General features: G+C 36.2%; 1 protein-coding gene across 1 annotated transcript in view; it reads left to right on the forward strand.

Annotated features, from left to right (window-relative positions):
- FAM171B (family with sequence similarity 171 member B) overlaps window positions 1-26,035 on the forward strand; it is a 77,616-nt gene that overhangs the window by 34,493 nt on the left and 17,088 nt on the right. The window contains exons 2-3 of the mRNA XM_008065693.2: window positions 14,767-15,000; window positions 22,522-22,614. Of these exons, the coding sequence (XP_008063884.1) occupies window positions 14,767-15,000; window positions 22,522-22,614 (327 nt within the window). The remainder of the gene's footprint in view (window positions 1-14,766; window positions 15,001-22,521; window positions 22,615-26,035) is intronic.

Raw genomic sequence — 26,035 nt, forward strand, 5'->3', positions numbered from 1 at the left:
CCATCCTAAACATATATACACCCAACATAGGAACATCAACTTTCATAAAGCAGCTTCTAGGCAAACTTAAAAAAGATATTGACTGTAACACTATTATAGCTGAGGACTTTAATACCCCACTCACAACCCTAAACAGATCATCAAGACAGAAAATCAGCAATGAGATCTGGAACCTCAATGTGACTCTTGACCAAATGAACTTAATTGATGCCTACAGAACACTCCACCCAACGACCACAGAATATACATTCTACTTATCACCGCATGGAATGTACTCTAAGATCGAACACATACTTGGCCATAAATCAAACATAAAAAGATTTCATAAGATTGAAAATTTGCTATGCACCTTCTCAGACAACAGTGGAATAAAAATAAATATCAACACCAACAAAGTTCCCCCAAAATCCACAAAGACATGGACACTAAACAACATGATGCTAAGCAACTCCTGGGTCAACATGGAAATCAAAACAGATCAAAAGATACCTGGAAACAAATGAAAATGAAGAAACATCTTACTAACACCTCTGGGATGCCATGAAAGCAGTAGTAAGAGGGGAATTCATATTTCTACAAATGTACATGAAGAAAATGGAAAGATCACAAGTTAACAGCCTAACAAGTCACCTAAGAAAGCTGGAAAAGCAAGACCACCAAAATCTTAACTTCAGCAGAAGAATCTAGATCACTAAAATAAACGCCCAAATTCAGGACACAGAGGACAAAAAGATAATACAAAAAATCAACAGAAAAAAAAACAACCACCTGTTTCTTTTAAAGTGTAAACAAGATTGATGGTCCCCTAGCTAGACTGACCAAGAAAAAGAGAGAAAAAGTGCAAATAAACTCAATCAAAAACACAAAAGATGAAGTCACACCTGACCCTGAAGAAATATAGAAGATTACCAGAGACTACTATTTCCACTTGTATGGAAACAAACTTGAAACCTAAAGGAAGTGGAGGACTTTCTGATATAACACAACCTCCCCAGGTTGAAACAAGAAGAAAGGGAGACCCTAAATAGACCAATAACAATCCAGGAAATTGACTGTGTCATAAGAAAACTACCTACAAAAAAAAAGCCTTGGACCAGATGTCTTTCCAGCAGAAGTCTACAAAACGTACAAGGAGGAACTTACACCAATCCTATTGAAGGTATTCCAGGCTATTGAAAAGGTGAAACGCTCTCCAAATCGTTTTATGTAGTTAACATCACTTTGATACACAAGCCAGGTAAAGATCCAACAAAGAACGAGAACTACAGGCCAATATCCTTGATGAACATAAATGCTAAAATTTTCAACAAGATCCTAGCAAACCAGATTCACAACACATCTCAAAAATCATCCACCACGACCAAGTAGGCTTGATCCCCAGGATACAAGGCTGGTTCACCATTCGTAAGACCATAAACATAATTAAATACATAACAGATGTAAAACAAAAACCACATGATTATATCATTAGATGCAGAAAAAGCTTTTGATAAAATCCAGCACCCTTTTTTGATAAAAAAAACCTCAAACATCTAAGCATACATGGAACATACCTCAAAATAATAAAAGCCATCTACGAGAAACCCACAACCAGCATACTGCTAAACAGACAGAAGTTGGAACCATTTCCCCTGAAAACTGGAACAAGACAAGGATGCCCACTGTCACCCCTCCTGTTCAACATAGTTTTGGAAGTCCTAGCTAGTGCAATCAGGGCGAGAAGGTGGTCAGGGATAATCAAGTAGAAAAAGAGGAAATCAAGTTATCCCATTTTGCAGACAACATGACTGTATACCTTGAAAACCCAAGAGAATCTATCAAAAACCTCCTTGCACTGATAAAGGACTTTGGCAAAGTCTCAGGGTATAAAATAAATGTGCAAAAGACAATTGCATTTCTATACGCCAATAATAAACAGAAACTCAAATTAAAAAGCACAGTTCTATTCACAATAGCCACAAATAAATGAAATATCTTGGCATCTTTCTAACCAGAGACATGAATGACCTTTACAATGAAAACTTTAAAACACTGCTCAAAGAAATCAAAGATGACACAAACAAGTGGAAAAATATTCCATACTCATGGATTGGAAGAATCGACATTGTTAAGATGTCCATTCTACCTAAGGCAATATTCAGATTTAATGCAATACCCTTCAAATTCCAGCAGGATTCTTCTCAGACCTAGAAACAACAGTACAAGAATTCATATAGAAACATAAATGACCAAGAATTACCAAAACAATTCTCAGCAAAAACAAAACAAAACAAAAACAACAACAAAACAAAGCAGGAATTATTACACTCCCAGACTTTAAACTTTATTATGAAGCTACAATAATCAAAACAGCCTGGTATTGGTACAAGAACAGGCATGCAGACCAATGGAACAGAACTGAGATTCCAGAAGCAAAACCTCAATTTTTCAACCAGCTCATCTTCAACAAAGTCTCCACCACCAACCGCTGGGGAGAGGAGAACCTATTCAGTAAATGGTGCTGGGAAAACTGGCTGACCACATGCAGAAGATTGAAACAGGATCCCTACCTATTCTTACCAAAAACATACACAAAAATCAACTCAAAATGAATCAGAGACCTAAATGTAAAACCTCAAACTATATGAACCTTAGAAAATGCAGGAGACACCCTTTTTTTTTTCTTATCAATATTTTTAATTATGGTTTTGTGGGGTACAGTTTAGGGTTAGGTGTACAATTACATTTCATTCAGGTACCCTGTTGATAAGAGGTGTTGCCCCACCCCCAGACAGATATTTGCTACTGTTAATCCCATCCCCCTCCCCCACCATAGTTTCCCTGTACCGTCAGTCATTTTCTTATAGTATTACATTGGGTGTTCAAGGTCCATTATATGAGTGAGAACATGTGATACTCGGATCTTTGTTTCTGTGAGAGGTCACTCAGTATTATAGTCTCTAGTTCCATCCAGGTTGCTGCGAAATTCATGATTTTGCTCTTTTTTATGACTCCGTAGTATTCCATCATGTATATGTACCACATTTTTTTAATCCAGTCCTCTTTTGGTGGGCAGCATGGTTCTTTCCAGGTTCTTGCTATTGTGAACAACGCTGTGATAAACATATGTGTGCAGGTATCTTTTTTATAGAGTGATTTGAGTTCTTCAGGTTATGTTCCCAGTAGGGGGATTACGGGGTCATATGGGAGGTTGATATTTAGAGCTTTTAGGTATCGCCACACTGCTTTCCACAGAGGTAGGAGACACTCTTATGGAAATGGGAACTGGCAACCAAATCCTGATCAAAACCCCAAGTACCCATGCCACTAGAGATAAGATAGACAAGTGGGTCCTTATCAAATTGACAAGCTTCTGCAAAGACAAAGAAACCATTAAGAGAGCAGGGAGACAGACCACAGACTGGGAAAAAATATCTGACAACTCTATGTCTGACAATGACCTAACATCTAGGATATACAAGGAACTCAAGTGTGCTGAAAAGAAAAAAACAAATAACCCCATTACAAAGTGGACAAAAGATATGAATAGACAATTTTCAAAAGAAGACATATGAGCAGCCAACAGATAACATGAAAAAATGTTCAGCCTCACCAGTCATCAAGGAGATGCAATTTAAAACTACTCTGAGATACCACCTAACTCCAGTCAGAATGACCATCTTTAGTCACTCAAAAAATAACAGATGATGGAGAGGACATGACAAAAAGGGAACATTTCTACACTGTTGGTGGGAGTGTAAACTAGTACAGCCTCTTGAAAATCAGGGTGGCGATTCCTAAAAGTTCTAAAAATTGACCTTCCATATGACTCTGCAATTCCCCTACCAGGAATATACCTGGAAGAACTCAAATCACTCTATAAAAAAGATACCTGCACACGTATGTTTATCACAGCATTGACAATAACAAGAACATGGAACCAACCATGCTGCCCATCAAAAGAGGACTGGATTTTTAAAAAGTGGTACATATAGACAATGGAATATTACACAGCCATAAAGAAGAGCAAAATCATGATCTTCACAGCAACGTGGATGGACTTAGAGTCTATAATACTGAGTGATCTTTCACAGGAACAAAGAACTGAGTATCACATGTTCTCACTCATAAGTGGACCTTGAATAACTACCGTAATACCATAAGAAAAGGAATGACAGTAGCGTGAAACTGCACGGGTGTGGGGGGTGGGGTGGCAGGGAAATGAGATTGGCAGTAGTTGGAAACTGCCCGGGGACGGAGGGGGGCAACTCATCAACAAGGGTACCTGCACAATGAATATTTGTATACCTAACCCTGAATTGTACCCCACAATTTTGAAATAAAAAATTTAAGGGTGGAAAAAGTATAATCTTTAATTTTCCTCACTGGGCTGTAGGTTTTCTGTTGCTCCCACACCTACTTCCTTCCCATACAGTATATTGAATAAATGTACTTAAATTTATATTGAATGAATTTGTGAGGGAATGAATGAATGGTTATGATTCTAAGACAGGATGAAAAATTGGGAAAAAAAGATGTGATGAATGCCTATGGATTGAGCTTAGACAATACATTTTAGGAGCCTGAGTCCTATTGATTCATTTCCATTGAGAAAACAGTGGACAGGCAGGAAGGATCTGAGTCCAAATAGTAATGGGTCTGCTCTCTCGTTTGTTTCCTGTTGAGGTATCTGTTATGTGCTAGTTCTTAAATTGTAATGGCTCTTTTTAGGCAACCCATTTCATTAGTTTTGGTGAATCACACTTATTTAAGCCTTCAGTCCTAATAGAAAAGTATTTTATTTTTCTGTAACATTTTATACCTTTAGAGATCATGTCCTCATTCTTTCTTTTTAAATTTTTTCTTAGATTTAATATTTTCTCTGAAATGAATATTAGTTTACTTTGCAAATAAATTTGTTTTTACTTTAGACACACACAGGTTTTTTTTTATAAACTCCAAAGCCAACGGGAGTTTTAGATCCCAACTGGGGCTTAAGCGGCAATAAAAAGAAGGCTTTTCTGTTTTACTGAGTTTTCTTTCTTTTTTCCTTTAATTTAGCACCCTTTTGTCCCTTTACTAGAAGAAGGCTTGTGTATCCATATTTGAAGTGTTGTAAAGATTAAACCTTTTAAGCCCTTTCTACTCTGCTTTACAGGATGCATAATAATATGGTCCTTTCTCTTTATAAGTGCCTTCCTTGTCCTCAACATTTTTGTAAACTTTGAGCCCTCATTCCATTTAAACAGGGAAGTTGTGCTAGTACCGTGGGAGAAAGACTTGGAAAATGACTTTATTGATATTGTTTTATAATAGTAAAAAAACTTAAAATTAATCTTTGTTGTGATACATTTGCTTTATATTCATTTAGGAAGCTTTGCTACTTCCTAGTAGTGTTCTCTAGTCAAAATTGTATTCTCGGCTGGGCTTGATGGCTCAGCCTGTAATCCCAGCACTTTAGGAGGCCGTGGTGAGTGGATTGCCTGAGCCTGCGGGTTTTAGCCTTGCCCAGGCAACTTGGCGAGACCACGTCTCTACGATAAATAAAAATTAGCCAGGCGCGGTAGCGAGTGCCTGTAGTTCTGGCTAGTTAGAAGATTGAGGCGGGAGGATAACCAGAGCCCAGCAGGTCGAGGCTGCGGTGGCCAGGAACGTGCCATTGCACTCCAGTCTGGGCGACAGAGTGAGACTCCAACTCAAAATAACCAAAAAAACAAAAAAACAAAATTGTATTCTCCAGTCAAACTTTCCAGGTTAAATGTTCTTGTTAAAAAAAAAAAAAAGGAGAAGTTATATTAACTTCCAAAAGGAAAAGGCATTCTAACATTTATTTATTATTGTAATTATTATAGTAATGTAAAATGTTTTTACATTACTGTGGGACTAAGCTCAAAATTTTGTACCCAATACTGGGGCTGGAGAGCGGGCTGTAATTCCAGGTGGCTCTTGTTGAAATTCTACGATTCTTCTTTTCCCTGGTGCTTGGCCACTTTTGATTTTCTCCATCCTCCTCCTTTTTCTGCCTTGTTCCCTTCTTTCCTTCTTTCCCTCTACCTCCTCCTCTTCTCTCCCTTCCTCCCCACCTTCCTTCCATTCAGTGAGTATCCATGTTCTAACCCTTACTAAGCTCTGGTCAGACTCAAAGCAGAATTAGAAACAGCATTGGCTGTCAAAAGTATACTTTTGCAGAGAAAGAGGACAAATATGCAGAAAAGGAAAACACACAACAGAATATGTCATGTGTCATTAGGCTGGTCAGTATAGAAGAGATCTCACTAGGTTGGGATTATTATTATTATTATTATTATTATTTCAAATGGGGGCATTTGATCTAAACACTGAAGGATGGATTAGGATTTTGACAGGTAGAGATTTATAAAGGGTATTTCAGATGGAAGAAAGAAATGATGTAGCAGGAAATTGGGTTGATCTTGGATACTAACTTATATGACAGTATAGAATAGAGTTTAGCAAATTTTTTCTGTAAAGTGCCCTATAGTAAATACTTTTGTCTCTGCAAGACATCTGGCCTCTGTTGCAACCGTCAACTCTGCCATTGTAGCAAACGTAGCTATTCATCAGAAATACATACATGAATTAGTTTGATTGTGATCCAATAGAACTTTGTTTACAAAATCAGGCAGGTTATCAGAGTTGGCCTGCAGGCTGCAGTTTGCCAGTCCCTTATGTAAGAGTATGATTAGTGGGGGGGAAAGACTGGAAAGGAAGATGGTGGTCAGATTTCAGAGGATTTTGAATGCCAGGCTAAAGAGTTAGCAATTAAATGATATTTTCTTTAGTGAAACCATGTTGGTTATGTCTCTACTAAAGGTTTTAAATACCTAGACATTTAAATTTTTGTTTTCCGTGTATTTTTAAAGATATTTGTATAACTTGCTCTAAACAGCTTTTTCTTGGAACTGTATATTTTGTGTGACAGTGGTCAATAGAGCACAAACTAGGCCGAGTTTCTATATAATTTCCAATAGACTGCATTACTATAGAATTTTCTGTTGTCTGTTTCAGTACTGCTTTTCTACCTCCTTTACTGTAGTGTCAGAAGTTCTGGAGTACTATTTTTCACATGTTGTTTCCTCTCACACAATACACTTCAAGGTAAGGCTCTGTTCTATTAATGTTTCTATCCCCAGTCCCTATCTCACGCAGATCTGATCCAAAGTAGGTAGTCAGTAAACATTTGTTGAATGAATTCATGTAAGTGAGCATTTCTAATTGTTCCCTACTTTTTCATTCCATTATATTTTTGTGCTCTTCCTTTTTTCCTAGTTCTCACCAGAATACATCAACCTCAAGTTTTTTTCATTTATTTCATTAAGATACTTTAGTTTTTAAATTTGATATGTGTAAAAAACTTCCATCTTAGCATTGTATTCCTGTTGAGGAAAAAAGTTACAGCATGTGAAGTAAAATGATCATAGCATTTGAGACATAATGGAGAAGTAGGTGAGATTTTGTACTGGAAGGATCTGAGAATGAGGTGGTGTCTTTATGTGTACCGTTGTGACCTACATAATGGTAACAACATAGTAGGATGATGTCAGTGAGAAGATGTGGGGTTGTAATTTTACCAGCCTACTCACATCAAGATGTAAATGTCACCCAGATATATAGTTAGCAACATTTAAAAAAAAACTTTTTCTGGACTTTGAGTTATCTATTTGTAGTCTATAGAAAAACCATAATATAGTGTTGGTTCTAATATGCTTTTTCTAAAATATTTCTGTATACCTATTTATTACTCTGAATTTTAGTGATTCTCACTGCTTTACAGTGCTGCTAATCATGTTTTAACTAGTCAAATCTGTTCCAGCAGCCTCAGGACCCAGCTCATTGATATGTATTTTCTTTTACTTGTTTCTCTCAACATTTAGATAACATGTTTTCTAACGATGCATTTGAAATCATTTGATATTGAGCCATTTTTATACCAATGGTGACATGTTGAAAAGAAGATTATGTGGGCAAGACATAATGATTATAATCAAGTGACAGATAAAATAATATGTTCATGGAAAGCTGAAAAGTACGCTGGAGAAGGGCAGGTAGATTATAGAGACAAAAGCACCTCTGGTTGAAATCATATATCTAATCATGATATCTGCCCAGTCTAAATGCCTAAGTATTTTTGTTGAAGGAGAGAATGAGAATGAGTGAGTGGGAATGCCATGGATATATATTGCTTCTGGCTGCCAGGGTTCCTGGCTTGATAATGCTCTTGACACCACAGAAGTCAGAAGCATAATGTTTAAGTCATGAGCATATAATTCTTTATAGTGTTTACTTTCATTTGAAGGAAAAAGAGTTGTTTATACCTCTTTAATTGTTTTGACCAGGCTTTCAGTCGAGGTGGTTTTTTGTCTTGTTTTGCTTTTTTGTTTGTTTCTGTTTTTTTAGAGACAGGGTCTTGCTGTGTTGTCCATTGGCTGGAGTGGTGTAGTGGTAAGAGCATGGCTTACTGCAGCCTTGAACAACTCCTGGGTGCAAGAAATTCAATCTTACCACCTCAGCCTTCCACGGAGCTGTACTACTGGCAGGTGTCACCACACCCAACTCATTTTTTTTTTGTTTTAGATTGGGATCTCATTGCCCAGGCTGGTCTCAAACTCCTGGGGACAAGTAGTCCTCCCAACTCAGCCTCCCAAATTGCTGGGATTAAGGCTTGAGCCACCCACACCTGGCCTCTTTGTTTTCTTAATGCAGCTTTTGCTGCAGCTTGTGCCAGGGTGGGAGACAAACCAGATTTGAGGATGGGGAGAAAGCGACTGAGAGAGTCAGCGAATGAGTACTCATTCTCTGCATTGGCTGGGAGAACAAAAGTTAGTAAATATGATGAAAGCCAAATCCCTAAAGCTTTTCAGCAAGAGATAACATGAAGAGAGAACTTGCTTCAGAGGAACCTGTCTGAATCCTGGCTATTAACTGTGCTACTTTAACCTCAATTTCCTTGAACCTCAAATTCCTTGGGAAACTGGGAAATGCGTCACAGGTTTGTGTTAATATGAGGTTGAACAACATGTGTAAAGTTTCCAACACTGGGATGAATGTGTGTGTATCACACACTTAAACAAGGATGTATATATTAGGGGAAAATTCCAGAATTATCTTTTAAAGGGTGGGCTCCTTGTAGTACAGGCTTTCCCTGCTAAGTCAGCGTTCTAGGAACACATCGACATTAGTGTTCCAGCTAGTGTTATTGTGAGAGGCTGTGTTCAGCTTCAGTACATTTTTTTTTGGAGATTCTTTCAACATGTTTGCCCATTTCATGAATAGTTGATTTACGAGTGCAACTGCCAACACTGCACTGAGTGTTCAGCAGTTTTTGACCAAAAATGTTATGACCCCCATGCTCCACCCTCTCTATTCACTCAATCTTGCCCCAAGCAGTTTTATTTTTGTTTCCCCAATTGAAAGGGAAACATTTTTTTAACCAATATGGAAGAGGTGAAATAAAAACGGCAGTAGCACTGAAAGGCATCAGAATTGACCAATTCAAAACCTGTTTTGAGCAGTGGAAAAAGTGTCTTGATAGGTGTATTGCATCAAATGGAGAGTACTTGGAAGGTGACTGAAGTTTAAACATGTAAGAATAAATACACAATTTTTTTTTAAATCAATTCCAGGTTTTGGGGGGTTCCCTTTCATATAAGACCTGGGATTTATGGTGTCAGCTTTCACTGAGTGGGGTTAGGGAGAAAACAGCAGCAACATAATGGTTTGGTAACTTTTTCCATGTTGAGCTAGAGAGGACCCTGCTGGTCAGGGAAGTCGACTACATTAGGCACGAAGTCGACTAAGGGATCTAAGGTACAGACATAGGGGATCTCATCAGAGAAGGGGATTGTGATTTTGACAGCCAAGATTTTACCTTTGCAAATCTTTTTTTTTTTCTAAGTATGATATTTATTTTCTCATGTTATACCAACATTCTTTTTATTATATGTGAAAAATAAAATCCATTGTTGATTAGAAAATGTTTCAGAAAACATTTTATAAACCAAACCCAGCTTCAGAATGTTAGGAGGATTTAGCATGTCTCATTTTGGCAACTGTACTGCTACAAGGATGAAACAGATGGAATGTACAGGATTTTGTATGCGTGTGTGTGAATTTAAGATCTTCCCACACTCTAGGATTTGTCTATAACTCCAAAGGCTCTGAAAATTTCTGAAATTGATCTTTGAAGCAAATGAATTAATACAAATTGCCTACTGAGTCTCATTTCTGAATACGCTGTTAAAGGAGCCACTGTAAGTACCTCTGGTTTAAATAAGACTCATTATCAAATTTCAATAGGGAATCCTCATTCCCTTATCTTTTAGTTATATCCAGTCTCTCACGTGGTTTATCATATTTTTGGTACTTAACAATATTCTTCCTTCCTTCATTTTCTATAAGAGATATCTATATCTATATAAGATAGAGTAGCCTATTAAATAAAATGTTCAGTTGTTTCCAATATCATGTAACGTGCTCCTTTAGGAGCAAGCTACAGATGCCGACTCTGGCTACAAGAAATAAAGAGACTTTCTAGGAAGGATTATGATATGTTTCACTGATCAACTGAAGGGGCTACACTATCCAGCTTCTAGAAGCAGGACCAGGGAAGTGCTGCAAAGCACCATAGTAGGATCTCACATGTTTTCTCTTTAAGATAATCAGCTCTAGCAACCATTAGCCTCTGTGTATCTTTATTCACATTTCAAGGTCCTGCTAGAATCTGTCCATTCTGCATCAGTTGGGTTCTTTATGCCAATGGTTCAGTAAATTCTGACTTAGGGGATTAGGGGTGGAGTGGCTGGGAGAATTATTTTGAACTAAGCAACAGCTACTTGTTCTCTATATCATAGGTTTTTTTTGTATTAGATGGACCTATTCAAATACCTTTGATTTAGCAGCGTATCAATTATGTCATATATATTACATACTTTTATTTGTTTACCCAAGAGCTCTATTTTGTGTTTGAGTTTGAGGCCATGTTTTGTCATGAGTATTGTGCATGTAAGTGGCTAGGTGGCAATTTTCTTTTCTTTTCTTTTTTTTAATTCATGGTGACAGAGTCTCATTCTGTCACCAAGGCTGGAGTGCAGTGGCGCGATCCCAGTTGCTCACTGCAGCCTCACCTCCTGGACATGGATCTTCCCATGTCAGCCTCCCTAGTAACTGGGACTATAGGTGTAGGCTACCATGCTATAGTTTTTTTTGGGGGGGGGGTAGAGTCAAGGTCTCACTATGTTGCCCAGGCTAGTCTTGAACTCTCCTGGGCTCAAGCGATCCTTCCGCCTTGGCATCTCAAAGTGCTGGGATTATAGGAGTGAGCCACTATGCCCAGCCCACTTTTTCCTTTTTTTGAGTTGGAGTCTCACTCTGTTGCCTAGGCTGGAATGCAGTGGCACACTCATGGCCACCCCAGCGTTGATCTGCAGGGCTCCAGTGATCCTTCCACCTTAGCCTTCCAAGTAGCTGGAACTACAGGCACGTGCTAACACATCCGGCTAATTTTTGATTTATTGTAGAGACGAGGTCTTGCTAAGTTGCCCGGGCTGGTCTCAAACCCACGAGCTCAGGCAATCCATTCACCTCAGCCTCCCAAAGTGCTGGGATTACAGGCTGAGCTACCAAGTCCAGCCCAGTTATCTATATTTCAACTTGGAATCTCTGCCCCATATTTTCGTTTGAATGTAGATGAAATTGTTGTGGAGGAAATCAGTGTTTCAGACTAATGGAACCTTGTTTTAAGGTAGGATTGGGTTGAATCCTCTCTTTTCTTTTCCCAATAAATTCTTCCCATTTCTGCACTCTAAACCGAGACGGTAGTTGCTTTTAAGAGTATCATCAGGCAGATGTGTATAGTGGTTTACAATCATCAGCTGTGAGGAGAGATGGTCCTGAGTTTATGTCTTGTTTCCTTGGTTTACTGAGGGTTAGCCATGACTAATTTTCTATCCTGTATAATTCTCAGTTACCAATGTGTATAAAATGAAGAAAACAACAGTATCTTTCTAATGAGGGTTTTTTGAAGGGTAAGTGGAATAACGCATTTTAAAAAAAGACAGTGTCTGGCTTATCAACCCTCAACACATTTTAGTTCTTATTATGGTTAAAATTTTTATTATGTATATGAGGAAATATATTGAAAATGTTTGTATCGTATATGTATCTATATATGTATATGTATAATGCTTGTATACAGAATAGAATTTGGATAATATTTAACCTTACCTTTAGACTCTTGAAACTATTGGAGCTATTTTGTTTTTTAGCTTGATGGATTATACCTTCCCTAGGACTGGGCAATTATTATGATGATTCTGTTTGTATTTAAAATATCTTTGTTGTGATTCAAAAGCAGTTTAAGGTTCATTTTATTTTAATGAGGTTAGAATAGACAAGGTATAATGACAACTTTGTAGCAATATTGAGACTTAATAAACAATGACTAGGATTTGTTTTGTCTGACTTGCTGTTATTGACATTTATTTTGAGTAAAAATGAATTTGTTTATACAAACACAGCAGCATAATCAATCCTTATGAGGTATTTCTTATATCAGTGTATTCTAATGTTTGTGAAGTGGCCTCCAATTGTGAAATTTTATTACTGTTAATAATTATTGCTATTATTAATTATTACTACTATTAAATGATTATTATTACTTAATAATCTTATTTAGTGATAGCCAAGGACTGTACTGAACTTATTGTTTACATTTTTTAAATTTTATTACCTCACAGAAGTTACTATTCTTCTGATTACACAGATTAGCAAATGGACTTTGAGAGGTAATTTACCCAAGGTCACACATCTAGGGAATGGCAAGATGGGCCTTGAGTGACTCCTATGCCCATTTATAGGGAGAGGAGAAAGCGTCTTTTGCAAAGATGTGATTCATGCTTGCAAGGGCGTCTTCACGGTGTTGCAAGTTCTCTTTTAGGCCGACTTTATCATGTGTAAATCCATGAACACGCTGACAAGAACTGTACTTGAAGAGTAAGGCCAGAGGTTTATTATTTTCCTCAATCTATGTTCGTTTGTTTTCTTATATAAGTAATGGATAATGCTTTTTGATATTTTAGAGATAGATATTTGTTTAATATTTTGTATATTTGGAACTGAAAAACATCCCCTGCTTTCCTGACAACCACAAAGTAAAAGAGCTAACCATGCACTTATGGCATTTTATTCTAAGAACTTTGACTACATTTGAAATTAGTATTAAAGCTATATAACTTGGTAGCATTAGAATCAGTGAAACAAAGTAAAATGTATTTTTTTTTAGGAGAGAACTCTGTTTTTCTGTAATTTACTGCTCTTCTTTCTTCTGATAGAAAAAAATGGAGTCATAATATTGTGCCTTATTAATATCAAATACAGCCATGTGTTGTTTAACAACGGGGATATGTTCTGAGAAATGGGTCACTAGATGATCTTGTCATTCTGCAAACATCATAGAGTGTCCTTAGACAAACCTAGGTGGTACAGCCTATTACATGTGTAGGGTACATATATAGCGTATTGCTCCCAGGCTACAGACTTGTACGGCATTTGACTATACTGAATACTGTAGGCAATTGGAACTCTGTATTTGTGTATCTAAATACAGCAAAGTTACAGCAAAAATGCCATATAAAGGATTTTAAAAATAGTCCATCTGCATGGGGCACTTACCATGAATGGAGCTTGCAGGACTGGAAGTTGCTCTGGGTGAGTCAGTGAGTGAATATGACATTACTGTCTACTACTGTAGGCTTTATAAATGCATACTTAGGCTACACTAAACTTACGAAAAGGAATTTTCTTCAGTAATAAATTGACCTTTGCTTATTGTAGCTTTTTTACTTTATAAGCTTTCTTTCTTTTTAAACTTTTTGATTCTTTTGTATTACACTTAGCTTAAAACGCAAACACACTGTGTAACTGTACAAAAACATTTTTTAATGTCCTTCTTCTATAAGTTTTTTGGTATTTTATTTGTTACTTTTTTGTTAAAAACTTAGACACAAACACACATTAGGTCTACACAGGGTCAAGATCATCAATATCACTGTCTTCCTCATCTATATCTTGTCCCACTGGAATGTTTTCAGGGGCAATAACATGAATGAAGCTGTCATCTCCTATGATAACAATGTCTTCTTCTAGAATACCTCCTTGAGAGACTTGTCTCAGGCTGTTTTACAATGAACTTTTGTTTTTATAAGTAAAAGCACTCCAAAATAATAAGCATAATACCATAAATACAAACCAGTAGCATACCCATTTATTATCAACTATTACGTACTACATATATACATATAATTGCATATAAATATAGTTACAGATATAAATATATATAAAAACTATATAGTTGACAGCACAGTAGGTGTGTTTATACCAGCATCACTATAAACATGTGAGTAATACACTGTGCTCTCACATTACAATGACTCTGATGTCACTAGGCAATAGCAATTTGTCAGCTCCATTATAATTTTAAGGAACTACCATCACATTTGAGGTCCCTCGTTTACTGAAATGTCTTTACATAGTGCTTGTCTGTATCCAAACCTTTTTAGGTTTAGGAAGAATAATTAATTTGTTAGAATGGTTAATACCCTTTTTATCCACCCTTTTTATGGATAACCCTTTTTGTCCACCCACATATGTGTTTTTTTCTAAATTTTACAACAGTTTTGTACTCTTATTCAGATATGTTGAATGACATTTAATGTATAGTGACATATGCATTTAGGATCTAACACTCTGCAATTTCTGCCTTTTCTCTTCTAGTGTCTGTCTTTATGCTAAAAGTGCAGGTGAATGACATCATCAGTCGCCAGTACCTGAGCCAAGCAGTCGTAGAAGTATTTGTAAACTACACGAAGACAAATTCCACAGTAACTAAAAACAATGGAGCAGTATTGATAAAAGTACCCTATAAATTAGGACTCAGTTTAACGATCATTGCTTACAAAGATGGCTATGTGTTGACTCCTTTGCCTTGGAAGACTGGAAGAATGCCAAGTAAGCATTTAAACAGTGTTTTGTATTAACTAAATATAAATTTTTTTTTTCTCTATTTTGAACTATCTTGTTCTGGTAAGCTGAAAACGAGAATGCCTAAGAGAAGTTAATGTAGGAGGTTAAAAAGGAGTGCCATTTTAAAGAAAATATTGTCTCAGTCTGTTTGTGCTGCTATATCAAAATACCATAAACTGGGTAGCTTAGAAACAACAGAAATGTATTTCTCACAGTTCTGGAGGATGTGAAGCCGAAGATCAAGGTGCTAACATATTCGGTGTCTTGTGAGGGCCTTCTTTCTGGTTTATAGATGGTACCTTCTCACTATACTCTCACATGAGAGAATGGACAAACAAGTTTCCCTTGGGTCCATTTTAAAAGGGCACTAATCCTATTTGTGAGAGCAGAGCCCTCATGACCTAATGACCTCCCCAAATGCCCTACTTCTTAATATCATCACCTTGGGGGTCAGGATTGCAACATATGAATTTTAGTGGGGGGAGGACATAAACATTCAAACCATAACAACCATGGAGGCATTTTTCCTTCTAAAGAGGCTTGAAGAAATCCTGAGCAGGAGCTCTGATCTGTAGGAAGCTTGTCTGCAGGTGGTGGTGGGGAATGGGCATGCCCAAAGGATTAGTGTGATGCAGGGTGGGCCAGGTAGCATGGTACCAGGTAATGAAAAGATGCTTTCAAAAGATGAGACAAGCAGGTTAGATTTATGTGTTAAATAATAAGGCCATTATTATAGATTCTTGAGCACAATGAACGTAGGTGGTTTGGAAACTGGGTTAATGTAATGGTGTATAATGTATAGGCCAGCCGTGGTGCTAAAATAGATTCTGGAATCCTGTCCAGGAAACTGCAGCAGTGCTTTTGGTGTAGGGTAACAGCCTGAAGCACAAGAGGGAAGAGAAAGGACAGAGTGAGTACAAGAGATACACTGAACAAAGAATCAGTAGGACTTAACTTGATTCACTGATTATTGGGAAGTGCATGCCATACAAGATGCTAGGATACAAGTCTGACTGACTGGAAAGGTGATGCATTAGGTAATCTGTCTTCCTTTTTTCTTATTATGGTGCCTCTTTTAGAATTTTGATATTTTATTTGGTTTCATATTGGAAAACTTTCAATTCTTGGACTACTTTAAATTTAGAATGAGAAATAAAATGAAAAATGAATTAACAAGATTCACATGAATCAAACTTTAATAAAGTCATAACTAGGAAATCAGGATAGGGATGTGTTTTAGGTAAATTTATCATTTAATTCTTTATTTCAAAAGGCAAAGAAATTAATCACAACTATTAATAAAGTTACAAAAATAAAGATGGAATCAAATAAAATGGGAGAAAGGAAAGAATTAAGATTAATATGGATTGGCATACACTGAAAAATATAAAAAAGAAATAATCAACAAAATGCTAGTTCTTTGAAATCAAAATTATACATACATTTGGCTAATCCAAACAACAAAAATGATGGAAATAAAGACAAGAGAAAGGAGAGAAATACATAAAAGCTTTAAAGAAGTCATAAAAATATTCTACACTAAGTTTGATGGCAGTGATCTTAAAAAGCTCAACAAAATGATATACAAATGACTATATTGGTATCAAATGATGTAGACCAATAGACATTGGATAGAATGTTCTAGGTACAATTGTTAAGATGTCCATCCTACCAAAGGCAATCTACAGATTCAACGCAATACCCATTAAGTTATCAACATCATTCTTCTCAGACCTGGAAACGACAATACAGAAATTCATATGGAAACATCAGCGACCATGAATAGCCAAAACAATCCTTAGCAAGAGAAACAAAGCAGGAGGTATCACACTTCCAGACTTCAAACTCTATTATAAAGCTACAGTAATCAAAACAGCCTGGTATTGGTATAAAAACAGGCACATAGACCAATGGAACAGGATAGAGATTCTGGAAACAAAACCTCAATTCCTCAACCAACTCATCTTTGACAAAACCTCCAACAACAATTACTGGGGAGAGGAAAACCTATTCAGTAAATGTTGCTGGGAAAACTGGCTGGCCACATGCAGAAACAGGACCCCTACCTATCACCATACACAAAAATTAACTCTAAATGGATCAAAGATCTAAACATAAAACCTCAAACTATAAGAAAGAAAATGCAGGAGACACCCTTATGGAAATTGGAACTGGGAACCAATTCCTATTTAGAACCCTAAATGCCCATAGCTTAAGAAATAAGGTAGACAAGTGGGACCTCATCAAACTAACGAGCTTCTGCAAAGCAAAAGAAACCATCAAGATAGCAAGGAGATAGCACACAGAATGGGAAAAAATATTTGCCAACTGTATATCTGACAAAGGCCTAACATCTAGGATCTACAAGAAACTCAAACGCATGGAAGGGAAAAAAACAAACAGTCCCTTTAAAAAGTGGGCAAAAGACATGAATAGACACTTCTCAAAAGAAGATATACAGGCAGCCAACAGACACATGAAAAAGTGCTCAGCCTCACTCATCATCAAAGAAATGCAAATCAAAACCACATTGAGATACCACCTAACCCCTGTAAGAATGGCCATCATTAATAAAACAAACAACAGATGCTGGCAAGGATGTGGAGAAAAAGAAACGCTTCTACACTGCTGGTGGGAATGCAAACTTTTACAACCTCTCTGGAAAACAATCTGGAGATTTCTGAAAGAACTAGAAATTGATCTTCTATTTGACCCAGCAATTCCCCTATTGGGAATATACCTGGAGGAACTCAAATTATTCTATAAAGAAGATACCTGCACACGAATGTTTATTGCAGCTCTATTCATGGTAACAAAAACATGGAACCAACCATGTTGCCCATCGAAGCTGGACTGGATTAAAAAAATGTAGTACATATACACAATGGAATATTATGCAGTCATAAAGAACGACAAATATATGGACTTTGCAGCATCCTGGATGGATTTGGAGTCAATCATACTCAGTGATTTACCACAGAAACAAAGAACAGAATTCCATATGTTCTCACTCATAAGAGGTCCTTGAACAATTATAATGCTATAAGAAAGCGATTGGCAGTAATGAGAAACTGTTGGGGAGCTGGTATTGGCAGTTGAGGGAAACTGCTAGGGGAGGGAGGGACATACCTCATTAACAGGGGTACCTGCATGATCAATGTTTGTATACCTAACCCTGAATTGTATCCCACATCTTTACATTAAAAATAAAAAATTAGCCGGGCTCGGTGGCTCAGCCTGTAATCCTGCGCCTTTGGGAGGCTGAGGTGAGTGGATTCCCTGAGCCTGCAGGTTCAAGACCTGCCTGGGCAGGCGAGACCTTATCTCTACAAGAAATAAAAAAAATTAGCCGGGCATGGTAGTACGCGTCTATAGTTCCAGCTACTTGGAAGGCTGAAGCAGAAGGATCACCAGAGCCCAGCAGGTCAAGGCTGCGGTGGCCGGGAGTGACCGCAGCACTCCAGTCTGGGTGACAGAGTGAGACTCCAACTCAAAAAAAATAAAAAAAAATAAAAAATAAAAAATTAATTAAATTAAATTTAAAAGTATTTGAAGTAAGCAAAAAAAGAGAATGTTCTAGGTACAAATAACCTGATTCAAAGATTATAAAAATGTCCTCCAAATTATTTTACATAACTAGTATAGCCTTGATTCTAAGATCTAAGAAAAGCAGTACAGATTTAAATGCCCTCGTGTGTACTTTCTGTCCTACACACACACACACACACACACACACACACACACAAAACCTCTATAGACAAATTTTACCTATAACTCTAAATGCAAAAATTCTAAAACAGAAGAATAAAAAGAATTTTACTATAATTTAATATAGCATTTTGTCAAGATCATGTAGAATTTTCCTTCTTTGCAGGATTCAAGGATGTCAAATATGTGTCAAACTCCATTAACTTTACATATCATAATAGAACAAATCATAAGTACTATGTAATAATATCAATAGTTGTCTGAAAGATACTTTTAAAATTACTATTATGCCTAATTATGAAGAAACTCTTTAAAAACCAGGAGAGCAAAAATATCTCTAAGATGGTAAGTATCTCACAAACATACTTAACTATAAAATATTAGAGGTGATCCTCCTCAAATAAGAAACTGGAACAAAAATATCCATATTCTTTTACATTGTAGAAGTTCTTTTTTCTTTTCTTTTCTTTTTTTTTTTTTTTTTTTGAGTTGGAGTCTCACTCTGTCGCCCAGACTGGAGTGCAGTGGGCCGCTCCCGGCCACCGCAGCCTGGACTCGCTGGGCTCCGGCGATCCTTCCGCCTCAGCCTTCCAAGTAGCCAGAATTACAGGCATGCACTATCAAGCCCAGCTGATTTTTTGATTTATTGTAGAGATGAGGTCTTGCTGCCCAGGCGGGTCTCGAACTCTCAGGCTCAGGCAATCCACTCACCTCAGCCTCCCAAAGGCACGGGATTACAGGCTGAGCCACCGAGTTCTTATCAGAGTAAAAAAATTAATAGACAAAATAGCTATTAGAATGAAAGATCAAAGCCATTATTATTTCCTGATAAGATTCTTTCCCTAGAAAACTACCAAACTCAATCTTAAAATTTGTAAAATTAATGGAATTTTAACAGGATTACAAAATTAGCATTAGCATTGGTACAAATCAATACATGTAGTTACACCAGCAGTGGTAGCCAGCTAGGGAAAAAACAAAAAGGAATCTGTCTTAGAACAAGAACAAACAAAATATAGAGGGAAACCCACCCACCCAAAGAAAGTAAGACAACTATGAGTGGGGAAACTAAAACTACCAAATGTTATTAGTAGACCTAAAAGAGAATAAATAAACTAAACCCCTGGATAACTGGAAAAAATGTATTTCTTCTTAGAAAGCCTTATTATAGTAAAGATTTCTAGTCTTCTCAATTTAATTTATAGAATTCACTTTTTAAAATTGGTAACATAATCCTTAATAAGTGTATAAAGATACCTGGAAATCTTTTTTAAATAGATCTACTGGGGGCAATTTACTATTACAGGCAACTAAAATATTATATAGCTCTAAAATCAAAAGTGGGTGATATTGTACTATAATTTGTATTGTGGCACTATAATTTGTATTGTGGCACTTACTATGTATACAGATGTAACCTATGATAAGGGGCTATTATAAATCATTGAGAAAAGGTTAGCTAGTTAACAAATGGTATTGAGATATTTTGGTTAACTATTTGGAATAAATTCATTGCAACCATATGCCAAAATATATTGCTCAGAGAGATCAAATGTGGAAAATAAAATCATATTAAATTATGATGACCTGTTTAAACTTCAAAGCAATAAAAAATGCCATAAAAGCTAGATATAACCTAATATTTTTAAAAATAAAAACAAATTTCCTTCTGTCAAAAATATAAAAAGCAACTGAGTTTGGAAAAATATTTGAAACAATAAGGTATGATATTATTAGTGTGCAAATAATAAATAAAAATTAGAAAGAAAATGCCAAGGCATTTACTAAATAAGGTAAATGGACAAAATCATGATCTAGCAATTTTCAAAACAGGAAATACAAATGATCAGTAAACATGGCAACCTGCTTTCTCTCCCTAATCTAAGATCTGCACACCAAAGAAATACAAACTTCTTAGATTTTTTTCACCTTAGAAAAGTTTTTAAAAAGTGACTGTTTTCAGTGTTGATAAAGCAAGATAGGATGAACATTCTCAGACATTGTTGAGGTTAGTACAGATGGGTAAAATTATCTGGGTAACAATTTTGAAATATGTGTGTCAAAGTGTTCAAAATTTTCATCAACTTTTACTCAGTTTTCCACTTCAAGGAATCTCTCCAAAAACAAAACTATCCAATAAACACAGTGGACAGGCATTCATGCACCAGAATGTTGATGCCAATAGTGAAATGGAAAACACTCTAAATCTGTGATATTCGCACAGAGAATAAGTAAATCTTGATACTTTAACAAATGAAATATGTGATGTAAAAAATGTTATGAAAAGTTTCTACTGACAGAAATGCTTATGTTATTAAATTAAAAAGCAGTGTAAAATATTCTATATACAATATCTTACTTGATATTTTTTAAAAATTGCAGGAAAAATCAATGAAGAGCTACACTAAAATATTAGTAGTAGTAATCTCTGTGGTGGTCTTGGAGGGGCCATCTTCTTCTTACTCTTTTTTGTATTCCTCAACTTTTCCACAGTGAGCTCATCCCTTTTGTGATAATAAAAAAATTATAAGTGAAAAAAAACTGAATTTAAGTTTTAGTGAGATTCAGAAAAGCATAATAGCCTTAAAAGCTGTTAGGGCTGTCCCTTTTAAGTCACCTGTGACTGAGAAAGTATCTAAATATAAGATAATACCCTGCTTATAATCATCTTGAGGTCCAAGCTATGACCCCACCACCTCTTTTCCAATTTAATATATCCATTAATCAGTCTAAATGTTAATGTACTCTGAAATTGAAATTACAATTTCATTTGGTAGTTCTCTTTTCCTGTGGATGGAAAAAAAAAGTACATTTCATTTTACTTCCCTCATCATTATATGCTTTTTTATTTTACCCCTTTTCCATATTTCCTCTAAAGCTTTTTGAAACATCTCAGAATGTTAAAAGTATTTCCATGCAAATGTGTTTTATCTTCTCTTATGAGGTTTGAGGATGCAGTGTTATTTCTGAAATTTTAAATATTTATATTGCATAGAGGAGAGATAGAAATGAAAACTTGTGCTTTGGGTAACTCCTCAAAATCTATTTTTCTTTTGCAGGATTGGTAAGTTTATTGGATTTATTTTTGCTTATAAAGTGGCCTTTTGTCCCAGCTTTTTGCTCCAGATCTTGAAATAGATTGTCCTGCAGGTGATCTGTATGTATTCCACTGGTTACGTCAGCTGCCTGCTCCTGCAGACAGGCTCACCTCCATCCTGCGTTACTACTGAAGGTTGCCTGTGAATCATTTTATGTGTTAGACTGTTATTTCCTTCTCTGCCAACTCAGAGTTCTTTTGGCAAACCATACTTTGTACAGAAAAGCATTGTGCTCCTATGTGCAAAGTTAAAAATGGAGAGTGGATGGTAGTTTCTATATAGAGAAGCTTGAATCATGGGGCCAAGAAAGATTTTTATAAAAATCTTGAGAAATAAATAACAAGTAACAATTATATAGAGAAAATATAGCAGAATGTTATTCAGGGATTTAACTTGATCATTTATATCTAGTGTTAGTTACAGAGCATCATTTATCATCTTGGTACAGACTACTATATGAAATAGACAAGATTAGTGAAATAAAATAGTGATGCTCAATATTTTGTTCTCACTTTATTGTGATCATTTTCCTCCATTATATTTTATACGTGATATTCCTTTGTTTTGAATTTCTCTTCCCATCACCTAGTTTGATTTTTTTCCTTTTTCCCACTCTTTGGGAATTGCTGTCACAGAACTATATTTGTCCTGTTTCCTCCTCATTTTAAATAAAATATTCTAATTGTGCTGTGTTTCACAGTATATTCATCGGTTACACTTTCACTGTTCCCGCAAAGCCAAGCAAATATATGGCTATTTGAAGACACTGTTTTAATTACTGGAAAATTAGCTGGTAAGTACTATATTTCTTACTAAGTAAACACAGTTGTTACCATGTATAACTGTACTTCTTCACCAAGACTCAATGTTAATTATAACTTGATCAGTGATGCTGAGTACTAATGATAAGTTGATCTGAACTAATTCTTATTTTACTTTTAAACTAATAGTATGAATTTTCTCACGTAGTAGAAATCAATTTTTCTTTTACTATTTTAGGCCCCCAAATAGGAACAGCTGACTTTTGGGAATATGGGAAGGGCCTTCTGTCCTTTTTAAATCATGTCTTTCACTGGGGTTTCGGTGGCAGCAAAGCTGGGGAAGAGCACATATTGCTCAGGCCTTTGGGGTCTCTAATTTGCAGATTACCTCCATTTCTGCCTCCTGCTTGGGATGGGCCCAAGGCTTGGTAGTTAAGGATCTGCTTGGCAGACATGATTTGCTCCCCTTGCATAGCCCAAGGGAAGAATGCAGAAAGTGTTATGTTGGGTGCTGATTCAAGCCATGTCCTTCACTTCTGCTTTACCAACTGTGAAGATGATAGTTTCAAATCTGCAGAATTCTGTGTCTCTTTTACAACATATTGTGTGAAACCTCTATGAATGACAACAATTTGTTTTCTTTTAAATTGGCGAATGAATGTTTAGGGCTAAAGCATAATAGGAATGACTTGGTAAAGTGAGGAAGTCCTCAAGGTAGATTCCAATAAGAGAGTCATGGTAAAAAGAACTGTTTGTGAAAGTTCTTTTCATTTTTCGATGCTATCTTATTTATTCCTAAAGAATTAAACCAGAAAACCTAATATTATTATTTGTGAAAAAAAATAAAATAAATGAGAGCTTGGTTAATCTTAGAGTAATTTACTAAGCAAAGCTGTAGAATCTCTTACTCCTGAAATGCCAAGGCATTTGCCAGTTTTGAGCCATTGGTTTGGCTGATGTGTGGCAGAATGGTGGACATGGAGATGTGTGTGAAAGGATGGAAACTTTCCTGTAGAAAAATATACATTCTCACTTCTTAACTTCCACAAAATGTTGGATCAGGAAAGTGTTCGGTTTGTACAATGAAAAATGTTAGTCCTGTGTATAAATGTATTGGTGATAAAAGGAGAAAGACATTGGAAACTGTAGAAATTTTACAGAAGCTTAGCTCAATATTTTGCTTAGTGTGCATGTTCTCATTTGTAAGAAATTTGGGTCTTTACATAAGCACACCACATATTTTAGAAGGCTAAGTTGTATAGAGTACCTGTAAGTGATTACAAGGCATCAAAGTGTACCCTCAAACAACTAGACAGGTGTGGGGGTCCAGCCCCTGCTGGGTCATGAGGTTTCCTGAAGGAGAGACAGATAGGCAAAAGACAGAAACAATATACTTGGACACCTGCTTGCTGAACAGGTGACAATTTAATGTTACCATTCTAAAGGGGCAAGACAAAGAAAATTCCTTCACGTACATATGCTTTAAAAGTTACCACCATCTAGCAGTGTAGAAGTGACAAACAAGCCAAGAACACTATCTACTTTTAGTTAATGAGTCTTTATCATAAAGCCAAAAATGATAGTTTTAGTTGAAAGTCCCGAATTACAGTCCTTGAAATGTCGCAAGAAAGTTTCCAGGTGCACAGTTCTCCATGAAGCAGGAGTTTTTCTCTTTTGGGCTTCTATGACCTTCAAAGCTTCGTAATCGCCTTTCTTGTCCAGGTGTCTTCATTAGTTTTCTCTTATCCTGCAGTGTTTATTTCTAAAGAAAACTCAAAAGAAGCTTTTAGTGATGTTTCCCAGGCCCCCACAGTTGCTTTCTGTATTTAGTTAATTTATCATAAAAGTATCTAATTAGTATATTATGAATTCAGTGAAAACCCACTCTATAAATGTTTACTCAAAATTTTAATATAGAATGAAGTAAAAACCTTAATGATTAATCTGTATCCTAAGTCCGTGAAAACAGTGTTATAAATCACCTACATAACTCCTAGATAAGTGTGAGAACTTATAATGAATTCATAATGAACTTACTATAAACTTGTGCTTCTAAAAAACCTTATGTCTAAACACTACACTACACAATTCTAAATCAAATAAGGAGTGAATATACTTATATCATTTATTACTCAAGCAATATCTAGTAACTTATAACCAAGTGAAAGAAAGCATTCTTGATGTGCTTCAGAGCTTAACCCCTGCATATGTTAGAAAAGGTCAAACGGCATAGTGGGAAATGGAAAAATGAACCATGACATTTCCAGGTTAGCTTTGAGTACTTCGCATAAACATGCCATTTTCTTCTTCCACGACTGCAAAGAATTTCTTCAGCCATACCAACAGCAAAGATGGAAGACAGAAGTGCCTCAGCTGCCTGGGCTCACTTTGTGGCCGGGGGTCCTCAGCGCACATGGACTTTGTCAGTCAGGCGGGCCTCCAAGGCTGTCTCCCAACAGACAGGAATATAATTGTCTTGCTTATCTGAAATATTTTCCATATATATTTTTCTAGCTTCACACAAAAAATAAAAGATAATTCTCAGTTTATAGTTGATAATTTATTGCCAAGCTACTCTTTAAAAATGAAAATTCTTTTGTCATTATAATATTTTTAGCTGATTGCTTGTTTTTATCAGTAATCTTACTGAAGTCCAAAGCAAAAACTGATGTTTTTGATAATTTTAAGTTTTAATGATTTAGGAGTTGACTTTGAATTGTTAAATAAAATAAGTTGATTACAGAAATATCAGCATTGTCACCGAGCTCTTGCTTGATAAATAATGGTAGAAGATAGTCAACTTAGTTATTGAGATAATATTTATAAATTGAGATATGTGGCAATTGATAGACTTTTAAAATCCTATCCACTTAAGTATGTGGATGAATATCAGAGACACTTCCTGTTGCAAGTTACTGAAAACCCAATCCTAACTAGCTTAAGCCCAAAGGAAGCATCTATTTCTCAAAATAAGACATGACTTGATCAGGACTTCAGTAGAAATAGTGGAAAACTGGTTTTTCTTCCTCCATTTCTTGACTCTACTCTTTGAATCTTGCCTTGATTTTTAAACAGGCTTCCATTTTTGGTCACAAGATGGCTATTGTCCTGGATATGTACCTGCTCACATAAATCCAGTGGGAGAAAAGCAACACCCCATGCCTGGAAGTCCAAACACAGCTCACATTACATTTTGTTAGTTTTGCTTGGGACAAGGCCCCATCATTGAACAAAGCGTTGAGGCCAAGAGAATGAGTTGGTTTTAAATGGTTTCAGTCCATTCTGGCATGCACCATCAACTCTACTCCTGTTATAGACAGGACACCCAAATGAACCACATGGGCTGAAAAATGGTCGGTATGAGGTTCTAGAGTGAAACCTAACAAAGGGTGAGAAAATTCTGGACAGCAGAATCAGGAAATACAAAGTTACATTGTATAATCTAAAGAAAGT

The sequence above is a fragment of the Carlito syrichta genome, unplaced genomic scaffold (genome assembly GCF_000164805.1).
Source record: "Carlito syrichta isolate Samal-C Ts95f unplaced genomic scaffold, Tarsius_syrichta-2.0.1 Scaffold308791, whole genome shotgun sequence".
Lineage (NCBI taxonomy): Eukaryota > Metazoa > Chordata > Mammalia > Primates > Tarsiidae > Carlito > Carlito syrichta.